The 25,124-nt window shown below is 50.2% G+C and overlaps 2 protein-coding genes across 2 annotated transcripts in view; one reads left to right on the top strand and one right to left on the bottom strand.

Moving 5' to 3' along the window:
* Positions 1 to 25,124, bottom strand: part of LOC133349720 (arf-GAP with GTPase, ANK repeat and PH domain-containing protein 1-like) — a 227,146-nt gene that overhangs the window by 107,412 nt on the left and 94,610 nt on the right. The window lies entirely within an intron of this gene.
* Positions 5,280 to 24,476, top strand: LOC133349714 (uncharacterized). The gene is made up of 9 exons (XM_061563396.1): positions 5,280 to 5,412; positions 7,656 to 7,737; positions 8,858 to 8,986; positions 12,345 to 12,405; positions 13,364 to 13,426; positions 15,614 to 15,659; positions 19,621 to 19,784; positions 20,916 to 20,986; positions 21,846 to 24,476. The coding sequence occupies exons 1-9, from the start codon at positions 5,306 to 5,308 to the stop codon at positions 23,664 to 23,666; spliced, it is 2,544 nt and encodes an 847-aa protein (XP_061419380.1). The 5' UTR covers positions 5,280 to 5,305; the 3' UTR covers positions 23,667 to 24,476.

The raw sequence follows: 25,124 nt of genomic DNA, 5'->3' as shown, positions 1-25,124 counted from the left end.
GTGCGGCCCTTGGTGGCCTCTAGTGCGGCCCCTGGTGGCCTCTAGTGCGGCCCTTGGTGGCCTCTAGTTCGGCCCTTGGTGGCCTCTAGTGCGGCCCCTGGTGGCCTCTAGTGCGGCCCCTGGTGGCCTCTAGTGCGGCCCTTGGTGGCCTCTAGTGCGGCCCTTGGTGGCCTCTAGTGCGGCCCCTGGTGGCCTCTAGTGCGGCCCTTGGTGGCCTCTAGTTCGGCCCCTGACATGCGGCAATACACGACACGTGTGAAAGCACCCCCAACATCATCGTGCTGCTGTCAACCCCCCCCCAATGGTTGAAAACGTGCGTGGCGGCTCCTCGCACTCATGATGTCTTTTCGGCGAAAGTGCCCTCCACCCCCCCGCCCACTCTGAAAATTAGTGAAGAACAGTGGGCGAAAGCACACCTTCATTTACGCGTGTAGACAAAGAACGGAATGCTGCGATTATTTAACCAATAGCACTGGCTCAGCAATCGCAATGTCCTCTCTTCAGCCATATTCTGTTACGTCAACAATTCCACGCCAGATTGCTGGACCAAATTAATAATTCACGAATCGCCATCCATCATCGGTGGCTTTTTTTAGAATGTGAAATCAAGTACTTTTGGGTGAAAATTAGCCAACAACATGTGAATTCATCTTATTAATAAGGGGCCGCATAGTATTACTGTCCGATTGTTATTCACGATTTTGTCGTAATTTACAGCTCCATATAAATGTACAGTATGTACGAATTTAAATTGTACAGTACTTAATGGCAATGAGTACTGTATTGCTTGCGCGTATAATAATGGCAAAGAGCTTAATACATAATAATCCACAGCCCTTTTTAAATCCACTGTTGGATGAAGGCATCCCCTACGCGTATCAGCCACGGAGGAGAGGTGGTGGGGGGGGGGGGGGGGGGGGGGGGGGGGGGGGGGGGGGGGGGGGGGGTATGACCATACTTCACCACGCTGATCACAATGGGTTGGTTGGGGGAAATGGGAGCTCCAGGCCAGGTCCCATATATCATTCGCCACTGATGTTAGCCGTGGCCGGAAAACGAACTGGAGGTCACAGGGTTAATCGTGTCGTCTGAAAACCATCGAGCCATCGCTACCTTCGTTGATGTTTGTATTTGTCTATTTTATTAACCCACGAAATGAAAACTATGTCACAGTATTACAAAAGTCAATCAACATCTGATACGCCAGTGAACAATTAAACATTCCAATTATTTTTCACATTTCTATGATGTCAAAGGTCAGTCGCACTTGAAAGTACGTTCTTGATGACGTATTTGCTCCTTAATCTTTGTATAATATAACTTTTTGTCTTGGGATATAATCATCATTTTAATCAGCCATTGTTGATCCACTGCTGAATGAAGGCATCCCCACAGCATCGCCATCTCTCAATCCATCTCACCCCGGCACACACGGGCTGAAATCAACGCTCCATCTTCGTCGCAGTCGTCCCCTTGAACGCGGTATCTCCTCTAGCTGTCACAGACTGGAGATTAGCACACACACACGTTATACTATACAATAAACTGCGCAGTGGAAGTCTATACTACACTGTGGAAATGTTATTGTATACGCCATCCTCAGCCTATGGTACACTATGTGCATATTTCTGTTGTGTATGATATTGGCAGTCTCTGCAATAATGCGTTCTTGCTATTCGCCGTCTCTTTTACCCTTTGTACATGTTATTTGTATATGCCATTCTGTGCATGTACCTATTCCCAGTCTGTGGTAGGCCTATTGTGTGTATTTCAGCTCTCGTATATGCTGTTACCAGCCCATGCGTATTGCGCGTTCGCAGCGTTTCATTTCAGTTTGATCCGTCCGAGGCTGAACTCCGGAAAATCCCGTCCCCACCCACCCTGCGATTCGGGGGGAGGGGTGGATTGGGCGGTGGGTGGTAGGATGGAAAACGAATTCGTGAGAAATCAATCCTTGCGTGTGTACGCATACTTTCACTTTAGAGTGTAAACGTTATTCTCAGTCCATGGCGTATCTTATTCGTCTCGAGGTATAAATTACATGCAACAGTAGTATTGTACTGTTCTAAAAAAAAACTCAGCGCATCCTTCAGTGATAAAAGTGTGGAAAAATGCCTCTTATTCACACCGCACAGAGAGGCCAAAATAGATGGAGCCACACGAGTAGTTGATTCGTCGATTGCCTACAAACGCGCTTACATAATTTGCTCTTTTAATTAGTATCACAAACGCCGAGGATTCCGTGAATCGCACGAGCGAGAGTGGTGAGTTGACATTGTGATCTGATCCGGGAAACCCTCACTCCCTCACTGATTGTTATCCTATCCAGAAAATCATCACTCACTCACTGATTATGATCCTATCCAGAAAATCATCACTCACTCACTGATCATGATCCTATCCAGAAAATCATCACTCACTCACTGATTATGATCCGATCCAGGAAATCATCACTCACTCACTGATTATGATCCTATCCAGGAAATCATCACTCACTCACTGATTATGATCCTATCCAGGAAATCATCACTCACTCACTGAGTGTTATCCTATCCAGAATATCATCACTCACTCACTGATTATGAGCCTATCCAGGAAATCATCACTCGCTCACTGATTATGATCCAATCCAGGAAATCATCACTCACTCACTGATTATGATCCTATCCAGGAAATCATCACTCACTCACTGATTATGATCCTATCCAGAAAATCATCACTCACTCACTGATTATGATCCTATCCAGAAAATCATCACTCACTCACTGATTATGATCCTATCCAGGAAATCATCACTCACTCACTGATTGTTATCCTATCCAGAATATCATCACTCACTCACTGATTATGAGCCTATCCAGGAAATCATCACTCGCTCACTGATTATGATCCAATCCAGGAAATCATCACTCACTCACTGATTATGATCCTATCCAGGAAATCATCACTCACTCACTGATTATGAGCCTATCCAGGAAATCATCACTCGCTCACTGATTATGATCCAATCCAGGAAATCATCACTCACTCACTGATTATGATCCTATCCAGGAAATCATCACTCACTCACTGATTGTTATCCTATCCAGGAAATCATCACTCGCTCACTGATTATGATCCGACCCAGAAAATCATCACTCACTCACTGATTATGATCCTATCCAGGAAATCATCACTCACTCACTGATTGTTATCCTATCCAGAATATCATCACTCACTCACTGATTATGAGCCTATCCAGGAAATCATCACTCGCTCACTGATTATGATCCAATCCAGGAAATCATCACTCACTCACTGATTATGATCCTATCCAGGAAATCATCACTCACTCACTGATTATGAGCCTATCCAGGAAATCATCACTCGCTCACTGATTATGATCCAATCCAGGAAATCATCACTCACTCACTGATTATGATCCTATCCAGGAAATCATCACTCACTCCCTGATTGTTATCCTATCCAGGAAATCATCACTCGCTCACTGATTATGATCCGACCCAGAAAATCATCACTCACTCACTGATTATGATCCGATCCAGGAAATCATCCCTCACTCACTGATTGTGATCCGATCCAGAAAATCCTTACTCATTGTCTGTGATCCGATCCGGCAAATCATCACTCACTCACTGATTGTGATCCGGTGCAGGAAATCCTCACTGACTGATTGTGATTCGGATCCGGAAATTCCACACTCACTCACTGATCGTGATTCGATCAGGGAAATCATCACTCACCCATCGTGATCCGATCCAGAAAATCCTCACTCACTGGCTGTGATCCGATCCGATAAAATCATCACTCATTCACTGATTGTGATTCGATCTGTAAATCCTCACTCAAAGTGATCCAATCCTGAAAATCCACACTCACTGTGATCCCATGCGGAAAATCATCACTCGCTGACTATGATCCGATCCGGAAAATCATCACTCATTCACTCACTGTGATCCTATCCCGAAAATAATCACTCGCTGACTATGATCCGATCCGGAAAATCATCACTCATTCACTCACTGTGATCCTATCCTGAAAATCATCACTCGCTGACTATGATCCGATCCGGAAAATCATCACTCATTCACTCACTATGATCCGATCCGGAAAATCATCACTCATTCACTCACTGTGATCCTATCCCGAAAATCATCACTCGCTGACTATGATCCGATCCGGAAAATCATCACTCATTCATTCACTCACTGTGATCCTATCCCGAAAATCATCACTCGCTGACTGTGATCCGATCCAGATGAAAAATCCACCACTCGCTCACTGTGATTATATCCAGGAAATCCACACTCACTGTCATCCGATCCAGAGCATCCACACTCACTCACTGTGATTCGATCCAGGGGGAAATCCACCACTCGCTCACGCACTGATTGACCCCCCCCCCCATCTCAACCCAAGGCGGCGGCGGCGCTGGAAGTGTCACATCGCCGCTGACGGTGTGTGGGGGGGGGGGGGGCTGGTGGTGGAGAGGGTGGTGCTGGTTGTGGGGAGGGTGGTGCTGGTTGTGGGGAGGGTGGTGCTGGTGGGGGTGGTGCTGGTGGTGAGGGTGGTGGTGAGGCTGGTGGTGGTGGGGGTGGTGGTGAGGCTGGTGGGGGTGGTGGTGAGGCTGGTGGGGGTGGTGGTGAGGCTGGTGGTGCTGGTGGTGGTGCTGGTGGTGGGGGTGGTGCTGGTGGTGAGGCTGGTGCTGGGGGTGGTGCTGCTGGTGGTGGTGGGGGTGGTGCTGGTGGTGAGGCTGGTGGTGGGGGTATTGCTGGTGGTGGGGGTGGTGCTGGGGGTGGGTGCTGGTGGTGGTGCTGGGGGTGGGTGCTGGTGGTGGTGCTGGGGGTGGTGAGGGTGGTGCCGAGGGTGGTTCTGAGGGTGGGGGGTGGTGCTGGTGTTGAGGGTGGGGGTGCTGGGGGTGGGTGCTGGTGGTGGTGCTGGGGGTGGTGAGGGTGGTGCCGAGGGTGGTTCTGGGGGTGGGTGCTGGTGGTGGGGGGTGGTGCTGGTCCTGAGGGTGGGGGTGGTGCTGGTGGTGGGGGTTGGTGCCGAGGGTGGGGGGTGGTGGTGGTGGTTGGTGCCGAGGGTGGGGGTGGTGGTGGGGGGTTGGTGCCGAGGGTGGGGGTTGGTGCCGAGGGTGGGGGTTGGTGCCGAGGGTGGGGGTGGTGCTGGTGGTGGGGGGTGGTGCCGGGTGCCGAGGGTGGCCCTACAGCCAATCACGGCGCGGACAGCCGCGCTCGGAGTCATCCCGCGCTCGGTCCCGCGCGGGGAGCCCATGGCGAGGCCGTGGATCTTCACGCGCGAGCAGATGGACGCGACTCCGTCTCGCCTCGCCGGCATTGACGCAGAACGCGAGCTGCTGTACCGACAGCAAGCCGCCACGCTCGTCCAAGACATGGGCCAGCGCCTCAACGTGTATCCAATTGTGTTGTTATCACCATCATCATCATCTTCTTCCTCCTCCTCTACATCGTCATGGGTTGTGTGCTGTGATCATCCCACGTGCTCGCTCGCATCGTTCGTTCGCACGTGGAATGTGTGGCCTCCTGTTCCTTTGACGAGGATCATCTTTTTTGATACCGGTTCGTGTAACAGTCGAGGCTGTACCCGGAATGATTGTGTAAGCCTCCCCGAGGACATTATTACTATTGGGTGGGTTTCCGTGTGATGTCCACACGGCACTCCCTGTCTCGCATTCGTGTTTCGTCGTCTTCGTCTTCTTCTCCGGTTCGCGTGCGCTCGGGAGACACTGCGCTCATATTCTCGCCGTGGTTGGCAACTCTCACGTGGCAAGGGATCGCCGATACAGTACGCGGAACTGTATGCATGGAGAGAGAGACGGGGGGTGGCAATCCGCTGCATTTAAATCTGGGCCCGATCCATTTAAAGGTACCCCCCCCCATGCCCCCCCACCCCGCCCTGTGCCCCCCCCGGCCACCCCACCCCGCCCTGTGCCCCCCCGCCCTGCCCCCCCCCCACCCTGCCCCCCACCCCACCCTGCCCCCCCCCACCCTGCCCCCCACCCCACCTCGCCCTGCCCCACCCCCTGCCCCGCCCTGTGCCCACCCCGCCCTGTGCCCCCCCACCCCGCCCTGCCCCCCCCACCCCACCCTGCCCCCCCACCCCGCCCTGCCCCCCACCCCGCTCTGTCCCACCCTACCCCCCACCCCTGCCCCCCACCCCGCCCTGCCCCCACCCCGCCCTGCCCCCCACCCCGCTCTGTCCCACCCTGCCCCCCACCCCTGCCCCCCACCCCCCCCACACACACAGAGCACGACAACGTAAAGAGCGGTGGATTTAAAAAAACAAATTTCCCTCCCAAAGGGCCCGGCTCGCACATCTGCTGCCTCCACCCAATCTCGACCGCGTCCACGAATGCGCCCCGGGAGATGGGGGGGGGGCTCAGTCGTTCCCGTGAGCCCCCCCCCGGCTCGGGCTGGGATTCTCTGCGCCCACGAGAAGAAAGTTACAAAGGCGGGCGGGGAGGGGGGGCGTTGGATGTCCCTGGGCGCTGTGTATCTGTAAATGGATCGCCCCCCCCCCCTGCATGACAAAGCAGAATATATATTGCCCTGTGTGTTTTTGTCATTTTGTGGGGGTGTAAGTAAGGCAGGAATACTGCGTTAATGAAAGGGGGGGGGGGTGGCGGCGTTATGATTTTTACATTGGAAGCCACTTGGAGGCATCCGTCCAGTCGATGGGTGGAATATTTAAAGGCCCTCTCTGGGAACGGCTCAGCCTGGGTCTTGAGTCTCGATTTCAGAAGGGGTCTTCTAATTGGGATGCGCGGCCAATTAATTGTGTAATGTTGAGTGTGTATTTTAATGAGAGATAAATTTTGTCTAAAATTTACAATAATGGGCTTTAATGTAATGGGAGGAGAAAAAAACCCATCGGTTTGACGCCTCGATGTCAGGAGAGCATCCCCCTACAGCTACATCACGTTGGGCCAATTTCAGTCCTCGCCGTTTATAAGCAGCCTTATCCTTGGGGTTTATTTAGCCTACTTCTCCGTCTTAAGTGAAGGTGGGGGGGGGTATAGAAGCACAGTACAACGGATTGAATTGCATTGCCCTCGGTTGCCCATGGCATTGTTTATACCGCGTGTAAATTAATTTCAGGAAAGCGTTGGTGAGCCTCAAAGAAACTTTTTTCATGAGATTCCTGCATTCGGATGTTTGTCCAGTTACAATAATGTTATTATCGTACTTTATATAATAACGGCTATATTAAGGAAAGCCTCAATGAGTCTCAACACTTTTTAGGTTAGGTGGGCCCTGCATTAAGGCGTTTGACCAAATTAATGTTTTAAATCAAATTATCTGGCGATGATGCTACTGCTTGTGTTATGTTGGCAGTTGTGCCCCCCTATAACAGTGGCAATAAAAGCATAATAATCCTACGTTTTTAATGGGTGACGTTATTGGTGTTAAGTGCAGACTCCAGCCCCTTGTAAACAATAAGCTTTCATTACCAAAAACGTTACCAATCATATAAAAAACAATATTATTTTAAGGCCACGTTTTTTTATTGACAATTTTTTGGTATGTTTGTGTCAATGCCATTTATGATTGTGTTTTCGTGTACATTGCACACTCGGTGTTGTCAGGACTCGTGGTGGTGTTGTTGACTTGTTTCACCCTTGACGAACTGAACAGGCCCCAGCTGGTGATCAACACGGCCATTGTGTACATGCACAGATTTTTCATGTTCCATTCGTTCAAAGACGTTCACAAACACGTAAGTAAAACGTGTATGTTTCTGGAGGATTTCCCATACAAAAATCCGTTGAAAGAATTCGGAGCATGTATTGCAACGTTGGAGGGATTTTAAATTAACCGTTAAACCCACCGTTTTGGTGTCTTTATTATTACTATAATAATTTTACGTCTTTCGAACTACTACTTCCGACGTTTCAACTCGGTTGAATGGTTATTTGTTACGCGGATAATCTCGTTTAGCCAGTTACCCGGCTAGCTTCGGTGGCAACAGCCCCGCAGCAGCCACTAGCAACAGAGTTACAGTTGGGGGTGGTGGAGAGTAGCCCAGCCAGCAGCCAGCCAGGAAACTCGAAGCATACATCATTTTTTTAATAGCAGTGTGATATAACAGTGACAAAAAAAATATGGAGAAAAGCGGATATGCAGTGGTTCATTCTCCTGCACTGTGAACCTGGCGACCTAAATTCGATATGCTATTTAAATTCATAAGGTGTCTGAATGTGGCTATGGGGAACCCCTTTTGCCAGTATCAAGTTACTTAATGATTAAAGAAACTGCTTTATGTATTGTCTAAATATGACTGCATCTCAAAGGTTTAGGAGACTGTCTTCTAGAGACACATTATAACAGAGAATTACATAACACTGATAACATAACGACTCTTACATCAACCACGCTTGTGGAAGCACAAATTGGTGAGGCAATGGTTTGCACATTGCATTCTGAACCTGAATTCCATTCCTGGGCACAGCTAATATCAGTAAAATAAAATATACGTGTAGTTTTAGTTTTTTGTTTTAATGGGTATGAAGGTGCCGTACCCTTGCTTGCCATGAGAGTATGCGGTACAACTAATAATAATCATCTCCTCTGTGTGTGAGAGTTTTGCCCCCTCGTATGCATGGGTTTTCGCTGGGTGCTGCGATTTTCCTCCGACATGTATAAACACTCATTAATTGGCCAGAAAAAACACCTTAATATAAAGAGGACTACAGAGCGGGGGCAATTGTTGGTAGCACACCGGCCGCAGCCTTCCAGATCGCCTGTTGCTTCCTCGGCGCTTGCGACGTGCAACTCGTGCGAACGACGGCGCCGTCTATAAAGCTCAACGAAGCGTTACGCCTGCCTTCCCATTTCAGCTGCTGGCGCAGTCGGCGATCTTCCTCGCCGCCAAAGTGGAAGACCAGCCTCGAAAGTTGGAGCATGTGATCCGTGTGGCGCAGGCCTGCCTGGCTCCCCGCGAGGCTCCGCTCAACCCGAAACACGTGGTACGGCCCTTCACCCCACACAGTAGCGATGGCGAGATGTTAATTACCTCGCCCCGTAATGCAGGAGGTTGTAGGTTGTATATTTGGAGTTTGCGTGTCTCTCTCTCTCTTTCCCCGTGTCCACGTGGATTTTTATCCGGGTCCTCCGTTTTTTCCTTAGAAACATGCATTTGTGGGTGCCATGGTGGCGAGATGTTAACTGGCTCACCGGGTATACAGTAGGTTGTGGGTTTAATCCCCACCATGACGCCTGTTGTGTATTTGCAGTTTGCGTGTTCTCTCTCCCCGTGGTCATGTGGCTTTTTCTCTGGGCACACCCCTGGTTTTTCCCTCCACATTTAGAATCGACGTGCGTTTAGAGTATTTAGCTGCTGTAAATTTCCACGGGATGAGCCATTTCGTTAAGCTATCATTTTTGGTCAAGTCACTTCGGAAAAAGAGCTACTTTATACGACTCAGTGGAGCCTGAACTGGTAAAAAAAAATGGTGCAATCCACCGCTAGATGAAGACCTCCCCAAACCGCCTCCATCTCTCAGGGTCTTTCAATGCGGTGATTAATCTAGTGTACTCACACTAGCTATTTTCATGGCTCTATCTCCGTGGTCGACGTCCTCTCGGCGTGCTCTCTCCTTTGACTGCCACTCCATCATTGTTGTCGACCGCCGGCCATCGACCCTTCTAAATGACGTGCCCTGGGCAATCCGACTTTTATCAACGCTCAATACGATGTATCACCTGCCTACGCACGAGCTGATTTCATTGCTCCATCTCCTCCATAGATGTGTCTCCCAGATGCGTCATTCTATCCCTCGGGTCGTTGCAATGATTAAGAATACCTTCATCATCATGGTCAGGACCGGTCGGTGAAGACGGGTTGTGTCGATGGACATGGGAGCATAGAAAGTGCAGTACAACGGCGGATTTTCCCACACTGCCCTCTGTTGCCCTCCTTGTATACCTATTGCACCCTATGCGTGCGTGGTGGACTTCCATCCAAGCACTGTCTAGCCCTCAACTTCCGAGGTTGATTTCATTTGCTACTTTGACCACCAAAGGCCTGTAGAAATCAAAAGGCCTGCTTTGTAGAGCAGACTCATCTAATGCACTGCACTCTGCTGCCCGCAATGTAGCACAGCCCCCAGCAGCCACAATATAACAACCTGGCAATGCACGGTGGTCACCCATCTAAGTTACTATTCAGGCCCCAGCAAGCCTGCTTGCCTTCTGAGGCCTGATGGAGATCAGGTGCATTCCGGTTTATTTGGTCACAGCATTATTTACAAACATAGCATTGATCACGTGCGTTCTGTCAGACGGTCAACAAAATCGGGATACGTTTTCGGCGGAGATTGCAGGCAGCTGCCATTTCACTGACATACCTTGGGTTTCCGGACCTGGCTGGAGCAACATTGGCATAATATATCGGTTGCGGTGTATTTTTGCACACGCGATCACGTGTGTTCCCACGGGCACGTTCTGCGTGCATAATCGGGCTCCGTGTAAAAAACAAAAAAGAATCTTGCCGACGGGCGGCAACGTAGAGCGTCCCACCGGGGAGGTGCTGCCACGCTAAAGTAGACTTGCCTGGAGCCGACTGGCACCGAGATTTGTTTTCATTAGAAATGAGGATTTGCATCTTATCGGGCACTGCTTGTAAATGCCACGGCATCTCAAAGCACATTAGCGTCGAATCTTAATTATTCTAATGACCAGCAGAAATATTTTTTTTTCACTTTTCAGCCTTGGAGACCCCCCGTGAAGACAGCTGCCCCTCTGTGGCATGAGGTGACGCAGCACCGGCCTGCGAGTGAGCATTATCCTGCCAGTAGTGGAGGGGGGCGACGTTGCGTAGTTTGCAGTTTAATCTTTCAAATTTGACGAGTTTGGAACAGTGACGCTGGCACACACACGGGCCTACTCTTTTTAAAATCGGTTCACGGGATCTTTAACGACCGCCGTGACGTCCAATGCAGGCGACACGTGTTTTGACGGTTAATACGCGCGCAGTATTAACTGAGGCGGCCGGGGTTTGAACCGAGAACCTCTGCAATGAGCCCTAAATGCCCTTCCAGTCGGCCGAGTCACCGTGTCGATTTTTTGCGATCCGTCCCGCTGGAGGCATTTGTGGGGCGGTGACACGGCCTGATGGTAGCCGTGATTTTTGGCACGCATTGCAAGGGGTCCATGGTGGTTCAAGCCCAGCAGCGGCTCTGGTTAATTCTGCGCGCGCTCTAACCGTAACTGCCTCGGTGTGCACGATGCAGATCCCATGTGGCATTCTTCGGGAAGAGAGTAGGTCACGCGTGCCCCGGCGTCACTTCCAAAAGTTTGTCATGTACGATAAATTTACTACAAAATTGCTTAATTGGGAAATAATAGCCATTTAATGTAGACGAATTGCTGGTGCTGCTTACACCTTGTGCCACACGGGGACAGCTGCCAGTGGGGGGTCCCACTGGCTAGAATGCCCCAGATGAAATGGGACGTAAGGTGTTGTGCGTTTCCAAGTCATCTAAGCGCCATATAAATGCCACTCGTTATCCAACCCGTCATCGTCGTTTTTGAGGGTTGATGTCCTCCGCTGACGGACGCGTTTCGTCGTTGCCGATCTTCGACGTCTGTCACGTGAGAGTCCCTTCCAACGGCTCGCATTGCCCCACCAACGGATCCGTTTGCTTCCTCTTCCCCGTAGCCTCTTCCATTAACCCTCTCTTAGTTCCCTCATCAGACATCTCGCCGATGCTTTGCTCGTATCAGTTCTTGCTCTTTCAATGTTGGCCGTACGAATAAACACTAATTAACCCTTTCCCGTAACCGAGATGTCCGCAAGTTGCAAGGTGGGGGTCCCGTTTATCGCTGAATCTCGGAATGCACAATTGGTTCAGCGTTTATTTTTATTTAGAGAGGCGTAGCGCCGCAGAGAACCATAGCGACACGACCGCAGTCTACGTTAGCTGGTGCCAAACTCTGCACGGCCTTGTGGGAGCCTCGGCACTAAATAAAGTTATTTTATTTTTTCTTCCGGTTTCATTGCGATGACGGAACGGAAATGGGAAAGGGTTAATGGAGTTGTCCAAAGATCTCGGTGTAGGACCGCAGAGCTTACGAAAATGTTAGAGCCGCTTCTGGCTGCCTTTCTTCCCGCTTCTCTGTAACTGCCTGCGCCTTTGTGTGAAACGTGTGCAGGTGTACACATTCTTACTGGAGCGATTTTTTGATGCAAGTCGAGTGAATGATACGCCAGATAAAATCACACGTTAAAATAATTCTTGATGGTTGGTACCTTGCAAACAAGTGCTCTCAGCAATGGTGTTGTTGGCGTGGTTTGTATATTTTGGCGTGGGTGTTTTTCGGCAGGCATACTTGCAGAAAGCGCAGGACCTCATAATGTTAGAGACAATGCTTCTGCAAACACTGGGTATGTATGCGTCATCAGGTACGTAGCCTCCGCGAACAGACTCCAATGTAATACATTTTATACTCTTTGGTTCTTTCGGTAAAGTCACGTAGGTATAAATAAAATAAATTAAATCACGACGTTTCGATCGCAACACAAGCAATCATCATCAGGTGGGAAAACCACAGCAATAATTTTTTGCTGATTGTAATACATTTTATCAGACGATATTTTAAAGTATACAAGTCCAGGTGATTTTACCGGGTTCTCTGGTGTCGTGAGTCGATGGTCTCAGCCCGGTCACCAATGACTGCATGAACAAAAAACACCCAATCACAGTACATTTGGTTCTGCACTTAATTTGGATAAATTCTAGCTCTAAGAATAAAAAAATATTACTTTCACTCACATATTGAACACTATTCTCAGTGGCATGGCGTGTAAGAAAATGCTACTCCCCCCCCCCCTTCCCTCTCTCCCTCTTGTGCTGCACAGAGTTCACTTGAAAGGAACTCAGAGGTAGCTCTGTGGTATCCGTTTCCGTGGGCCGTTCCCAACAAGACGGTTGCACTTTTCCGTGAGAGATGCTTTTTGTCTCGTGACGTAATGCCGACAGCACAATTCACGATCAATCGGGAGGAGAAAACTAACTAAAAACTGTTGTAAAATAAATAATATTTTTCAACATGATTTCGGTAACTTACCGATTAGGTCTCTGATGCGTTTGGCATGACGCCCGTTTCACCCCGTGTGCTGGGATCGTCTTTGGACAGCGGTGCAATTAGAAAACGCATCGCAGGCCCCCACAACAGCTTACCAGTTGATTATCTAAAACAATTTAAGACGTGGCTTTTTAAATAAAATTTTACACATCTACTATTATTTTTTTTACAACTATTACTGGGTGTTTAAAATTCATTTCTGATCTTTTATTATATTTTCATCGTATTATTCCTCCTCCCCTCTCTCCCCCCTCTAGGATTCGATGTGACCGTGGTTCACCCACACACTCACGTTGTAAAGTGCAGCCAGCTGGTTCGAGGTGAGCATTCCATCCTCGTGCCGGATAATGATTGTGCCATGAAGAAGGGCCGTCGCCTGAAACGTCGGCCGTTATATATTCCAGTACTTTTAAGAGCACGTAACAGTGTTATTGACGAGTGTGTTGAGTTTGAGTTTTTTTGTTAACTGTGGTTGTGCGCACCACTTCCATCGCAGCAGCAGCAGCATCACCAGATAATGTGTAGCGTACATTGCACAGTGAAGGTTCAGGTACTTACTCCAGAACCGACATTGAACTACGGTCCTTGTTATTTTTGTAGGCATGGAAATAGCAAGGGGCGCCGTGGTGGCGAGATGTTAACTCCCTCGCCTGGTATGCAGGAAGTTGTGGGTTCGACCCGGACTGACGCCAGTTGTATATTTGGTGTTTGCATGTCTCTCCCCGTGGTCACGTACATTTTTCTCCGCCTCTTCCCTCCACAATGAGAATCAACTTGCGTTTACAGTATTTGGCTGCTATACATTTCCAATGGTAAGCCACTTTTTTAGCTATCATTTGTGGCCAGGTCGCTTCTGAAAAAGAGCTGTATAGCTGAGTGCGCCTTACTTGGTAAAATAAAAATAGCTTAGTAAATATTTTTAGGCACGGAATTCGTCAGGTCCCTCCCGTCACCCCCCACGAATGGATGAATCCGTCACAATTCGTCGTCACGGTTCGATGCAATTGTTTTTGTCTCGTTTGTATTGTGTTGTTCAATCCGTGCCATCTCATTCGTTCCGATTTCCTTCAGGTAGCGTTTGCTTATACAGCGGAACCTGTATATAAGCACACCGTATATAAAAGCACGTGTCTAATATAAGCAACGTGTTTTTACATTACCCTAGTGGGGGGGAGAAGGTAAAGCCTAACTCCTGACACAAGCACGGTACTTCTGATATAAGCCACACAGCTGGCCCGGGGGGTGTGCTTATATCCAGCCCCTGTATTGTGCAGACAGTTTTCAAAACCCATAAATACCGTCATTGAATCTTACTAACACACACACACACACTATTCAATGGCATGTTATCCTGTTTTAATTAGTAAAAAAAAAATTACGCCGCTAGTTATCCCAGCGTATTTTTTAAAGCTCTAAAAATCTGAGATATTCCATAGAATAATGCCGGCCACGGCAGGTGCCTTACTTGAGATGACGGGAGGCATGTGACAGCGGTGGGAAGTGTGTCCCCCACATCAACTGGGGGGGGGGGCGGTGTCCCAGCTAATGATAGGTTTCCGCGCGAGCGATTACGGGACTGAAGACCGAGCCTGTAATTTTCCACCGTTTCATTTGTAAACAATCCCAATGAAGTGGCTGTGCAAGGCAAGTGACACACTTAAATTGTGCAACGAAGCCCAGTGTTGTATTGCTGCGCAGGGGTCGCGCACGTCATAACAATTACCCAATAAAAAAAAGATATCAAATAATTTCCGTTTGGGTGGAGTGGGTGGCGTGCCGTGGTTAGCGCAACGCACTATCAAACCGGCGAAGCCAATCTTAATTCCCAGGCATTGCTGACATCAGTGGCTAGCGACGTCCAAACCGGAGCCCTTACCAGTCTCCGTCGCCAAATTGCACTACCTAGTGTGGTCAAGTATGGTCCGAGGACCCCGCCGTGACCAACGTGGAGCGCGGAGGCCTTTATCCAGCAGTGGTTTGGCGTTGCCGGATGGAAGGAAGCGGCACGTTTTCGGCAGGGCAGACCGCCGATGGCATCGCAGCCGAAGGAGAGAACTGGCTGAGACGGCCACCCACCGGGGAGATGGAGGGATGGATTCGGCACGTGGCGCAGGAGTGAGATGCTTTGCAGGACCGTGACGAGCAGTTGATGCCATCGTGCACCAAACAGTGCAAACAATACGAGGCAAAGACGCTCCCTGTTTTTTTTGCATCAAATCGCATTGCAGAACTGTGATGGTTCATCGAATCTCTGGGGGAAAGGGGCGAGATGGTGAATCCATTACATGCCGAGCAGAAAGCCTGTTGGCAAGAACGAGAAGAAACGTAGGCGTATGGTTTACAGATGAAGGCTGCTGCTGCTGCGTTTTTGGCTGAAAGAGCGCAGAAATCTTTTGGTTCCTTTTGCGAGGGCACAAGTCCCGTACTTGCGTCTCCTCGTGTACGTCCCACTGTTTCGAGCTCGCGAATACTTCATTCCTGTTTTGTTTGACTTTCTTGCCTTGCAGCCAGCAAGGATTTGGCGCACACTTCCTATTTCATGGCTACCAACAGGTGGTTAAAAAACCAGCGACAGTCTCTGCAGGTTGCAGGGTTCCCGCGATGTAACTGTGCACGAAACGACGCAATTTTAAATTATTCACGATGTGTGACGAAGGTCGTGACGGCACTCTCATAGCTTTGTAAAATTGCGTTTCCCAGTTCTACCCGAATGCGTTTTTTGTCTTTTTCTGTACTTCTGGGTACAAGCAAAGGTGATTTATAACCTCTTTAACTGCAGTTCATGCAGCATAAATCCATCATAAACCTTCCAATCATTCCAACTTTTATACACTGTAATGCTGCGAAGGCATGCTGTCCGCTACACCGCCTACAAGACTTACGTTGTCATATAACCACGACGCTGTCAGTTACAAAAAAAAAATGCAAAGCATTTAATTGGTAATAGCTGCAGTATTTATTTAAACCCACGTTAATTGTTGCGTTATACCGAAAGACCCAAGAATATATATTTTGTCAGGAAATAAAAAAATTTTGGAAACTTAAATGACCAACAGTAATGACCTTCATCTTCTTGGTTCTTTCGGTAAAGTCACGTAGAAGGGAAAATAAAAATTTTAAAAAATTAAACATAATAAAATAATTTTTATTTTATTATTTATTAAGTCACGTAGAAGGGAAATAATAAAGTAATAAAAATAAAACAATAAAATATTTTATTATTTTATTTTATAATGTTGTATTTTTATTATTTTATTATTTCCCTTCTACGTGACTTTACCGAAAGAACCAAAAAGATGAATCCCTGCAGTCACGAAAGCTTTAAATCGAAACAGTAATCACGTAACGACGATATTTGACTAAATTGATGATACGGATTGCGGGGTGGATCTCGCACACATGGTACAATACATCGGGAGTGTCGGCAAACATCGCGGCAACCCTTCCGTGTTGGCACGCTGAGTTTCGGCTCTACCTCTGGCTGGCCGGGTTCCGTCTGAAATCTGTGAACTTTCGCTGACATCACTGCCGCTTGCCTCTGAGCTCACGAGATATTTGTTCGGCAATCTGTGCAAAGCGTCTGCAGTAGAAACAGTGTTGCAATCTAATATTCATTCAGATCAACGTAAAGAAACTCTTTAAATCATTTTTTTCGTCCCCCTTTGAGGCGTTTCTCAACGGGGTGCCATGGTGGCGAGATGTTAACTACCTCCCCTGGTATACGGGAGATCGTGGACTCGATCCTGATCCTACCGCCTGTATATTTGGAGTTTGAATGTTCTCTCAGTGGTCGCGTGGATTTTTCTCCGGGTCCTCCGGTTGTACCCTCCGCATTTATCATCAGCATCACGCGTTGAGAGTATTTGGCTGCGATACATTTCCACACGATTGGCCACTTCATTGAGCTGTCATTTGTGGCCAGGTCGCTTCTGTAAAAATAGTTGTATAGCTCACTGGGCCTTACCTGGTAAATTATATATTTTTTTACTCTGCACGTTGCTCCACTGCGGGCTTGGGCTCTTTGTGTCCGATGCCTCTTTTCCACTGCAGAAGCCGAGCCGTTCCGCTGACATCACGCACAAATCGTGTGTAGACGGTGACGCCGCTGTGCCGCCGCTGTGACGCGGCGTATTCGCAGCTCCCTCGCAGCGTCCTCACAGCGCGCCGACTTGACGTCGCGCGTAGCGAAGGCTTCATTATCCCCCCGCCCCTGGCACCTGCTTGGCCACCCCCCGAGCCAGATTCACATTTCGCGCGAGGTCACGGCGTCTCATCGGTTTGTTAAGCAGCTGGGATGTGCCGGTGGAAAAGGGGTAAACGATGAAGCATTTTGTCGTGGAACAAATGCACACTTTTGCTACTCGTGATTGTAATGAACACCGGGGAGTTGTGCGGGGAAGGCACACGCACTAATTATCTGTGGGGCCCATTGTGGTCAATGTAACGGTGTGTGAACCTGCTCTCCTCCACGGTGCGCTGTATATCCACAATGTCAATGTCGACGCATTTATTGACGGATAATAGGTCTGCATTTTGTGACACTTCTGGGTAATTCCTCTTCGACGAGCAGGGGGATCAGATAATATTAGGAGTGCATGCATTCCTCCTGCAGGCCACTTCGGGGAGAAACTAAATAATAATGAAGGCAGTGGCAACCTAGGAGTGGAACGCAGCGTCCGAGAAGACGGAACGATGAAATCGACTCGCGCGCGGGTTGCCGGGTGGTGGAATACTTCATCGCAGGGTTGCAGGAAATGGTGGCGGCTATGGAGAGGCCTTCATCTAGCAGTGGATTGGCCACTGCCAGTGAATGGTGACTTTTGGGCGACTCCACGCATCGGTATGGGCAGTTGGTTGAATTTGCCTCCACATCTGGGATGACTTATTCGTGGAAAAATAGAGATGCTAGTTAGAATCCAATCCAAGCATATTTTCACCAGGAGATGGAAACAACTCGTTTAGATGAACGCACATACATGGTCCTTTAATGCGAGGGTGACCTGCGGATAATAGGATTTTCCACAAATTTAATGGGGGGGGGGGGGGGGGGCAGGGAGAAAGGGTCCAGATGATGAGAATTGGAGATGAGGCCTTGAATAAAAGGGCTGTGCATGCAATAAAAAAAATGTGGAGGCGGCAAATATTGTTTTCCTCCCGTTAAATTATCACCAGGCGGTGTTGACTTTGCACGGCCTGTAATCCAGCTCTGTGGAGACAAGGGTTGGTGGATTGGACACAGATACTGTGAAAAACCCCCTTGGCGTGGGCGGCGAGGTGTCATACTCTGGCTCACCAGGAGATGACGATACGGCAAATGTGGACTCCCGTTGGTTCCATTTTGTGCGGGATAGAGCGTTGCCCCCTCGCACGCATGGGTTTTTCTCCGGGTGCCCCGGCTTCCTCCCACGTGTAAATACTCACGAATTAACCGATATTACCTCCATATCGGAATGAGAATATTTATTTATACCGGAGGAATCGCATAAGCTTCAAAGCTCTTTTTCGCAGATGTCCACATATAGAGGACTGCAGAACTCTGGCAATTGTTGGTGCTGGTTCACCGTGTGGCTGCTGCCTCTCCCGCCCATCTGTGGTTCCTCCCCGCGCCTCTTGAGTCGTCCTCCCCTCCCTCGAGAGTGAGGAGCGACTGCTGTGCGCCGGTGGTGGTGGTGGTGGTGGCAACGCCGCGTTACGACTTAAAAACTCTGCGTTGTTCATTTCGCAACGTGACATTTTGGAGGAGGGGTAAGTTGTTTAAAGCGGCTGACACAACGCAACAATTCGACTTGTGGCTTAGACGAAGGACGGAACCTATTTCGTTGTTGACGAGGAAAAAAAAAAATCTCAAAAATGGTATGTGAAATATTACAATGACATTTTTTTCGCGAGAGGCGGGAAAGGAGTGCTCCATTTACCCGCCCTCCTCCTCCCCCTCTTTCCACCCAGGGTGCACCTCTGTGTCCATGTATATATGCACGTGGAAATATATTGTTTATGCTTCTGGTTTGTTTTGTAAAATATGAACGTGTATCTATAGTTCACGTGAGACTCGAGGGTGTCCAGGGATTGGTCGATTGACGCGGGCAGCACGTCACGTGTTGACACGTACGCACAAGCAACACAACGCAGACATCCGAGAGGGGGAAATGGGGGTCACGATCGTGTCACAGTCTGGAGCCAGGACGCGCCCTCGAATAGCGGACCGACTTGAAGCGTCTTCTTGGTTCTTTCGGTAAAGTCACGTGACTTTACCGAAAAAACCAATAAGATGAATCCCTGCAGTCACGAAAGCTTTAAATCGAAAAAATTCGACTTGAAGCACTTGGGCTCACTGTCCTACCACCGTCGGGGTAATTTTCAGCGGCAGAATATTTGCAGGATAAAAGTGAAGAAGGGGGGGGGGGGGTTGGCGGTGGGGTTACATTTTGAAATCTCATAACGTTTCCACTTTTCCCCCGTTCTCTTCCCGCCGCTCTGAATCCGCGCGCAAACTGGGGGCGGCGGGAAACGAAAGCCTGCACCTGACGACGCTGTGCCTGCGGTACGCCCCGTCGGTGGTGGCGTGCGTCTGCATCCACCTGGCCTGCAAGTGGTCCAGCTGGGAGATCCCCATGTCGAGCGACGGGCAGCCCTGGTGGGCCTACGTGGACACCTCCGTCACGCTGCAGCTGCTGGACGGTGAGCGCCGATGAGTCGTTGGTAAAAATCCCGCCCAAGGGGTTTTAATCATTTGAACGCCTCTCCAAATCCGAAGCGTGGCGTCTTGTCTCACCCGTTTCGGTGCCCTGCTTGCGGCAGAGGTCGCAACTGGGTACCCGATACCCGTAACCTACCCGATACCCGGCTACCCGTACCCAACCGGGTACGGGTACGGGTAGCCGTTTGCGACCCTGGTGCGGCCGGGTACGGGTAAGGAATCAAAACCCGTTTGCGACCTCTGGCTTGCGGTGTAGCCAATTGACAGCTGCCACACCCCCCCCCCCTTACGTGGTGGGGGCAAGGTGTGCGTAGCACTGAGGCCTGCATGTGGATAGCGCTCACGGGTTATTTTTGTTCAAGAAAATCTAGACTAGTAGTAGGTTTTTACCCTTTAAACTGGTTACAAAACTGACACCTTTATACAAGGCAGCATGTTTGCAATAACCACAACACAAGCAGTCAAAATGCAAACAAAAAGAAACAACTCTGATAATGGTAATGATATGCACTGTCCTTGAAGTTGATTGGTCCACACCCGAGACAGCTTTCCTTAGAGCCTAGTCTCCATTGGTGTTGGACCAGATGACGCCAAAAGGCGTACAACTCAAAGACAGCGCAATATCAGAGTATTGAGAGCTCGGGGTAAGCATTTACACTGAGACCTCCTTTACCAGTGGCAAAATATAGTAGTAGGTTTTTACCCTTTAAACTGGTACAAAACTGACACCTTTATACAAGGCATCATGTTTGCAATAACCACAACACAAGCAGTCAAAATAAAATCTAGACTGTCGATTCATGTGGAATGCCCCCCTCCCTTCTCCCCCCGCTGGTGTTGGCCGTGGCTGGGAATCGAACTCGGGTGGCTAGTTTCATAGCGCGGTGGCATCAACCCACCACACCACCGCTGTACGCACCGCAAAAAAGTATTAATAATAGTTGTTTGCAGCGCTTATCAATTCACTGCCGGATGACAGACTACCCACGGTCGATTATTATCATTATTAGATGCTTAGAACTTCTAGATTTAAGCCCAAAAAAATCTTTGTAGGCTTTTTTTTTCAGGGAACAATTCTATGTCACAAGTGGAGTTGTGTCTCCCGCCTACAGAGCTTACTCAACAATTCCTAGACATCATGGAGAAATCGCCAAACAGGATGAAGCGTATTCGCAACTGGAAGGTAAGCCGACAATACGACCCTTTTTTTATTCCTTTCATCGCGTGCCTCGCACCGTCTGGAACGCTCTTCCTTCCGATCTTAACAAAGCCAATGGAGCTATGCACTTTTAAATCTAGATTGAAAACTCCATTTCTTCAGAACTGCTTTTTGTGTTTAGTTTGTTGTCCTTCCGCCCGCACCGCCGATTAGCATGATTGCCTACGTACGGTGCTAAATGCGTGTGCTGGTATGTGCCGGTAAAAATTATTCTCATAGCACCAAACTCGTCCTGTCCGGCACATTCCACAATGATTCCAATTCTTATTCCGCGGTGTTCCATGGAGGGGCAACGTCCATGAGCATAGGCTATTGCAGGGTTTTATTGCCGCTAACGCTACATTTACATTTTGACCACTGGCTAAATATACATACAGAGCAAAAAGGACTAAACATCCACCGTATAGCCTCAATAAACTTTTGGGGCAAGTGCTGTAAAAGATCACCTATGAAGGCCGGTACAGCGCGTGTGGGGGTGGGTGGCCAGTACCACGCACAGCCACCTTTGTCTTCTCTCGTGCCGATGTTTTACACACTGCATCAGGTATTTATTTGAGGCTGAGTCGACCGGTTCAGATAATCGTCACTGGTGGTGTTATGAATTGCGAGCGGGAATCGAACACGGGTCGCCGGGTTCATGGCGCAGCGTGCCAACCACTGCGCTCCCGCTCCCCGTACGTACTCGTAAACGTAAGCAACAGCAAGGAATGTGACGGCGTAGCTTCGACGTGTTGGTTTGCTGCTGTGCGTCGGCGACAATTAAGCTTCGCTATCTCCCCAACAACGTCGCGTTACTTACGCCGGGCTGACGACCTTCTCGCAGATCCCTCAGAATCAAGTCAAGAAGTGCGGCGACGCGCCGAGCAATTCTCCCGCGGGCTGCGACAACCACCCCGCCGCTTCGTGCTCGAAGCAGCAGCCCTGCACCGCCGGCGCCGCCGGCGCCGCGGCCTCTTCGGCGATCGGTACGACCGCCGGAGGCTGCCATCAGACCCAGCGCGCGCCGCTTTGCGTCCGCGGGGGCCAGGACTCGACGACCCACGACATCTTCGTCATCGACGACGCCGCTGCCGCCGCCGCTTGCCGCGCGACGCCGCTGTTGACGCAACCGGCGCCATACTTCCCGACGGCCGGCGGTCAGGGCGGTGTGAGCTTTTTCATGAGCGGCGGGGGTCTCGTGAATCTCGTTGGTGTAAGCGGGCCCGGGGTACCGCCGCCGTTCGCGCTCGCCCGTTACGTGGCGCCGCGGCTGGGCGTCGCGCCGAACGTGACCCTCGGTCAGCAACCGTTGCCCTGCACCCTCGCCCTCCACCCGCCCACTCCGACCGCCCCCACCGACAATTATCCGGTGTCGTTCCGCGGATCCCACCCCGAGCCGAATCGGGCCTTTGTTCACAACGTGCCGAACCCCGACGTCAAACTTCACCCCGGCGCGCTCGCGCCTTCCTTCGTCTCCGCCTCTGCGCACGCGCGAGACGCCAACCCCAACTTTGCCCGTCGCACCAGCATTGTGCCGGCGTGCGACCTCGGCGGACCCGTGTCGACTCAATACGTGGCTGATGCCAGCGCGGGTCCTTTGTTTCTCGCTGCGACGGGCTCCCGCGATTTTGCCGACGCGTCCTCTCTGCCGGCCCCCGACTTGCGTCCGTGTTCCTTCGGAGCCCTGAAACCGTATCGCACGGTCCAGTCGATGATGCACAACGCGCTGCGGTGTGGGCCGTCCCGTGATCAGTCGCGCTCGCTGCCAAATGCGACGAGCGACACGACGGCTCCCAGCTACCGCACGGCGCCTCCGATGATTCACGACGAACGGCAGGGCGGCCGCGGAGCACAGAGCGGCGTGGCCGACGCGGCGGACGTCACGACGCGCTCGGACAAGAGCAGAAGAAACGGAGAAGTGAGGGAAGTTCGAAACGAGACGCGATCGGAGAGAGGCGATGAAATGCAACGCTGTCACCTCGCCAGGAGTGACGCCGGCGATGGTGGTGGTAAAAACGAAGTCATTAGTTGGGCCACGGAAGCGTCAAATAATAGCCAGGCTTCCTTTAGTTGCCTACAGATGCTGCCCGCACCATACGTGGCAAGTGACCAGATGCATCAGCAGTGCCCACCGCAGTATCGTCTTCACCGAGACCCAAAGACGCAGGTCACAAAGATCCAAAACATCCGTGGGGTTCAAGCGGCGGCCGATGGCGGACCTTACAATGCTCTTCAGCAGCACCACTCGCTTTCGGCGAGGCCAGGCATGGGATCGGAAGTCCACCCAGCTGAAGTTGGCGGCACCGCGTCATCTGCCAACAAAAAGAAGGCACCGAAGAGAAAGTTGACTTGGTGCGCCACGCAGGAGAGCAACGGCCGCGGTGCTCTCGCGGAACCGGAAGTGGAGTCCTCCAAGAGGATCCCGGCGTCGTCGGAACCTGTCCCGCGATTGAAGCCGCCTCCCGACGTCCGAGCCGGGGGCCTCTCGCACGACGGCCCGTCCAGGGATGACAACGACGCCGCGGGCTCGGGATCGAGCGAGCCAGTTCTGCTTCGCGACGCGCGGCCAGGCGGTGCCGACGTGGAAGAGTGGGTCGATCCCGACGAGAAGGGTGGCTCGGCTGGAGACGGAGCGGCGTCCGCACCGAGACATTCCGTGCAATAGAAGTCGTGCCTTGAATAAAACCTCTGTGCATCACCCAGGGATGTCTTTGCCCCCTCACAAATCCCACCCCACCACCGCCCACCGCATTGAAAGTGACATTTGCCAAAAGTTGCCAAAATGCCAAAAATCGAACTGCTGTAACGTGCGTTTAGTTCCTTTGTTGTTTTTTTTATTTAAAGCAGGGTGTGGGGAAGGTTTTTCCCTTACCGAGCGCCTGGATAGGACTTTCTAATTACCTTTGGTGGTTCGATACGTTGACACAACCAACCAATAGAAGCAATCTGATTGGGCAAAAAAAAAAAGTGTCGACCAAAGATAAAGAGAAGCCCATTGCGGTGGGAGAATTGGACCGAGCGCGCTAAAATTATGAACTGCATTGCCTTCTTGAAAGTATCCTATCCTAGCCCCTCCAGGACCCGATTAGTGCGGCTAATAACGCCCGCGGTGACAGGTGAATGTCATTTGCAGGCCGTTTCGAAAGTGTCGTGGATCTCGTGAAATGAAGATCATTAGGGTTCCCCCAGTTCAGATTTAGAGGCTTAAACACGCACGTACGCGCGAGCACGCGCAGGAACAACACATTTCTGGGGCCTGATTTGCTTGCATGCAAATATGCGCCTGTGTGTGTGTGCGTGTGCGCGCGCTGGCCAATCGCAAGTGGCTGTTATTATTTGGGTTTAAGCGGGTTTATGTAATGCCGCAGCAATAATGCCTCTCTTCCTTCAGCCACTCCTCCCTGCCGAGGCGTCGGGAGTTGCATTCTCACGCTCATGAAAACTTGAATAAAAATATTTAAAAGAATATATTATTTAAGAGAAAATTGCTGTGGTGCTCAGCTTTGTTTTAAGGTCTTTATTTTGCCGTCCTTGTCCATGGATGGGTGTGGAAGAACGTGGAAGTTCCAATTTTGTTTAAATTGTTCATTCTTAGACTTGAATGTTTGACCCCATATGTTCTTATAAGTTTACAGGGCTCATGGTCGCACTCGCCACACGCACAGAGCTTGCCACAGATGAACCACTGCCATGCTCATCTCGTCAAGAAGCATCACGCGAACTCCGGGCATCCTCGCAGCAGCGGCTTTAGGCTAGCCATCGAGCAAGGATGCGCTTCTGCGGCCATCTGGAACGCTCTTCCTCCCGATATTAGAAAGCCAATGGCACTTTTAAATCATCCAGATTGAAAACTCATTTCTTTATAACTGCTTTTTGTTGGCTCGGTACGGTGGTGCAAAAGAAATTCAACACACATATTGCCCATAGACCAACAACTACCCATGGACTCAACACTGACCATAGACTAACAACTACCCATAGACTCAACACTGCCCATAGACTAACAACTACCCATGGACTCAACACTGCCCATAGACTAACAACTACCCATGGACTCAACACTGCCCATAGACTAACAACTACCCATGGACTCAACACTGCCCATAGACTAACAACTACCCAT

This window comes from Lethenteron reissneri, chromosome 31, assembly GCF_015708825.2.
Source record: "Lethenteron reissneri isolate LAM-NWPU_2019-01 chromosome 31, ASM1570882v1, whole genome shotgun sequence".
NCBI classification, from domain to species: domain Eukaryota; kingdom Metazoa; phylum Chordata; class Hyperoartia; order Petromyzontiformes; family Petromyzontidae; genus Lethenteron; species Lethenteron reissneri.
The sequence above is the reverse complement of the archived record's forward strand: the minus strand, read 5'-3'. Positions and strand labels throughout refer to the sequence as shown.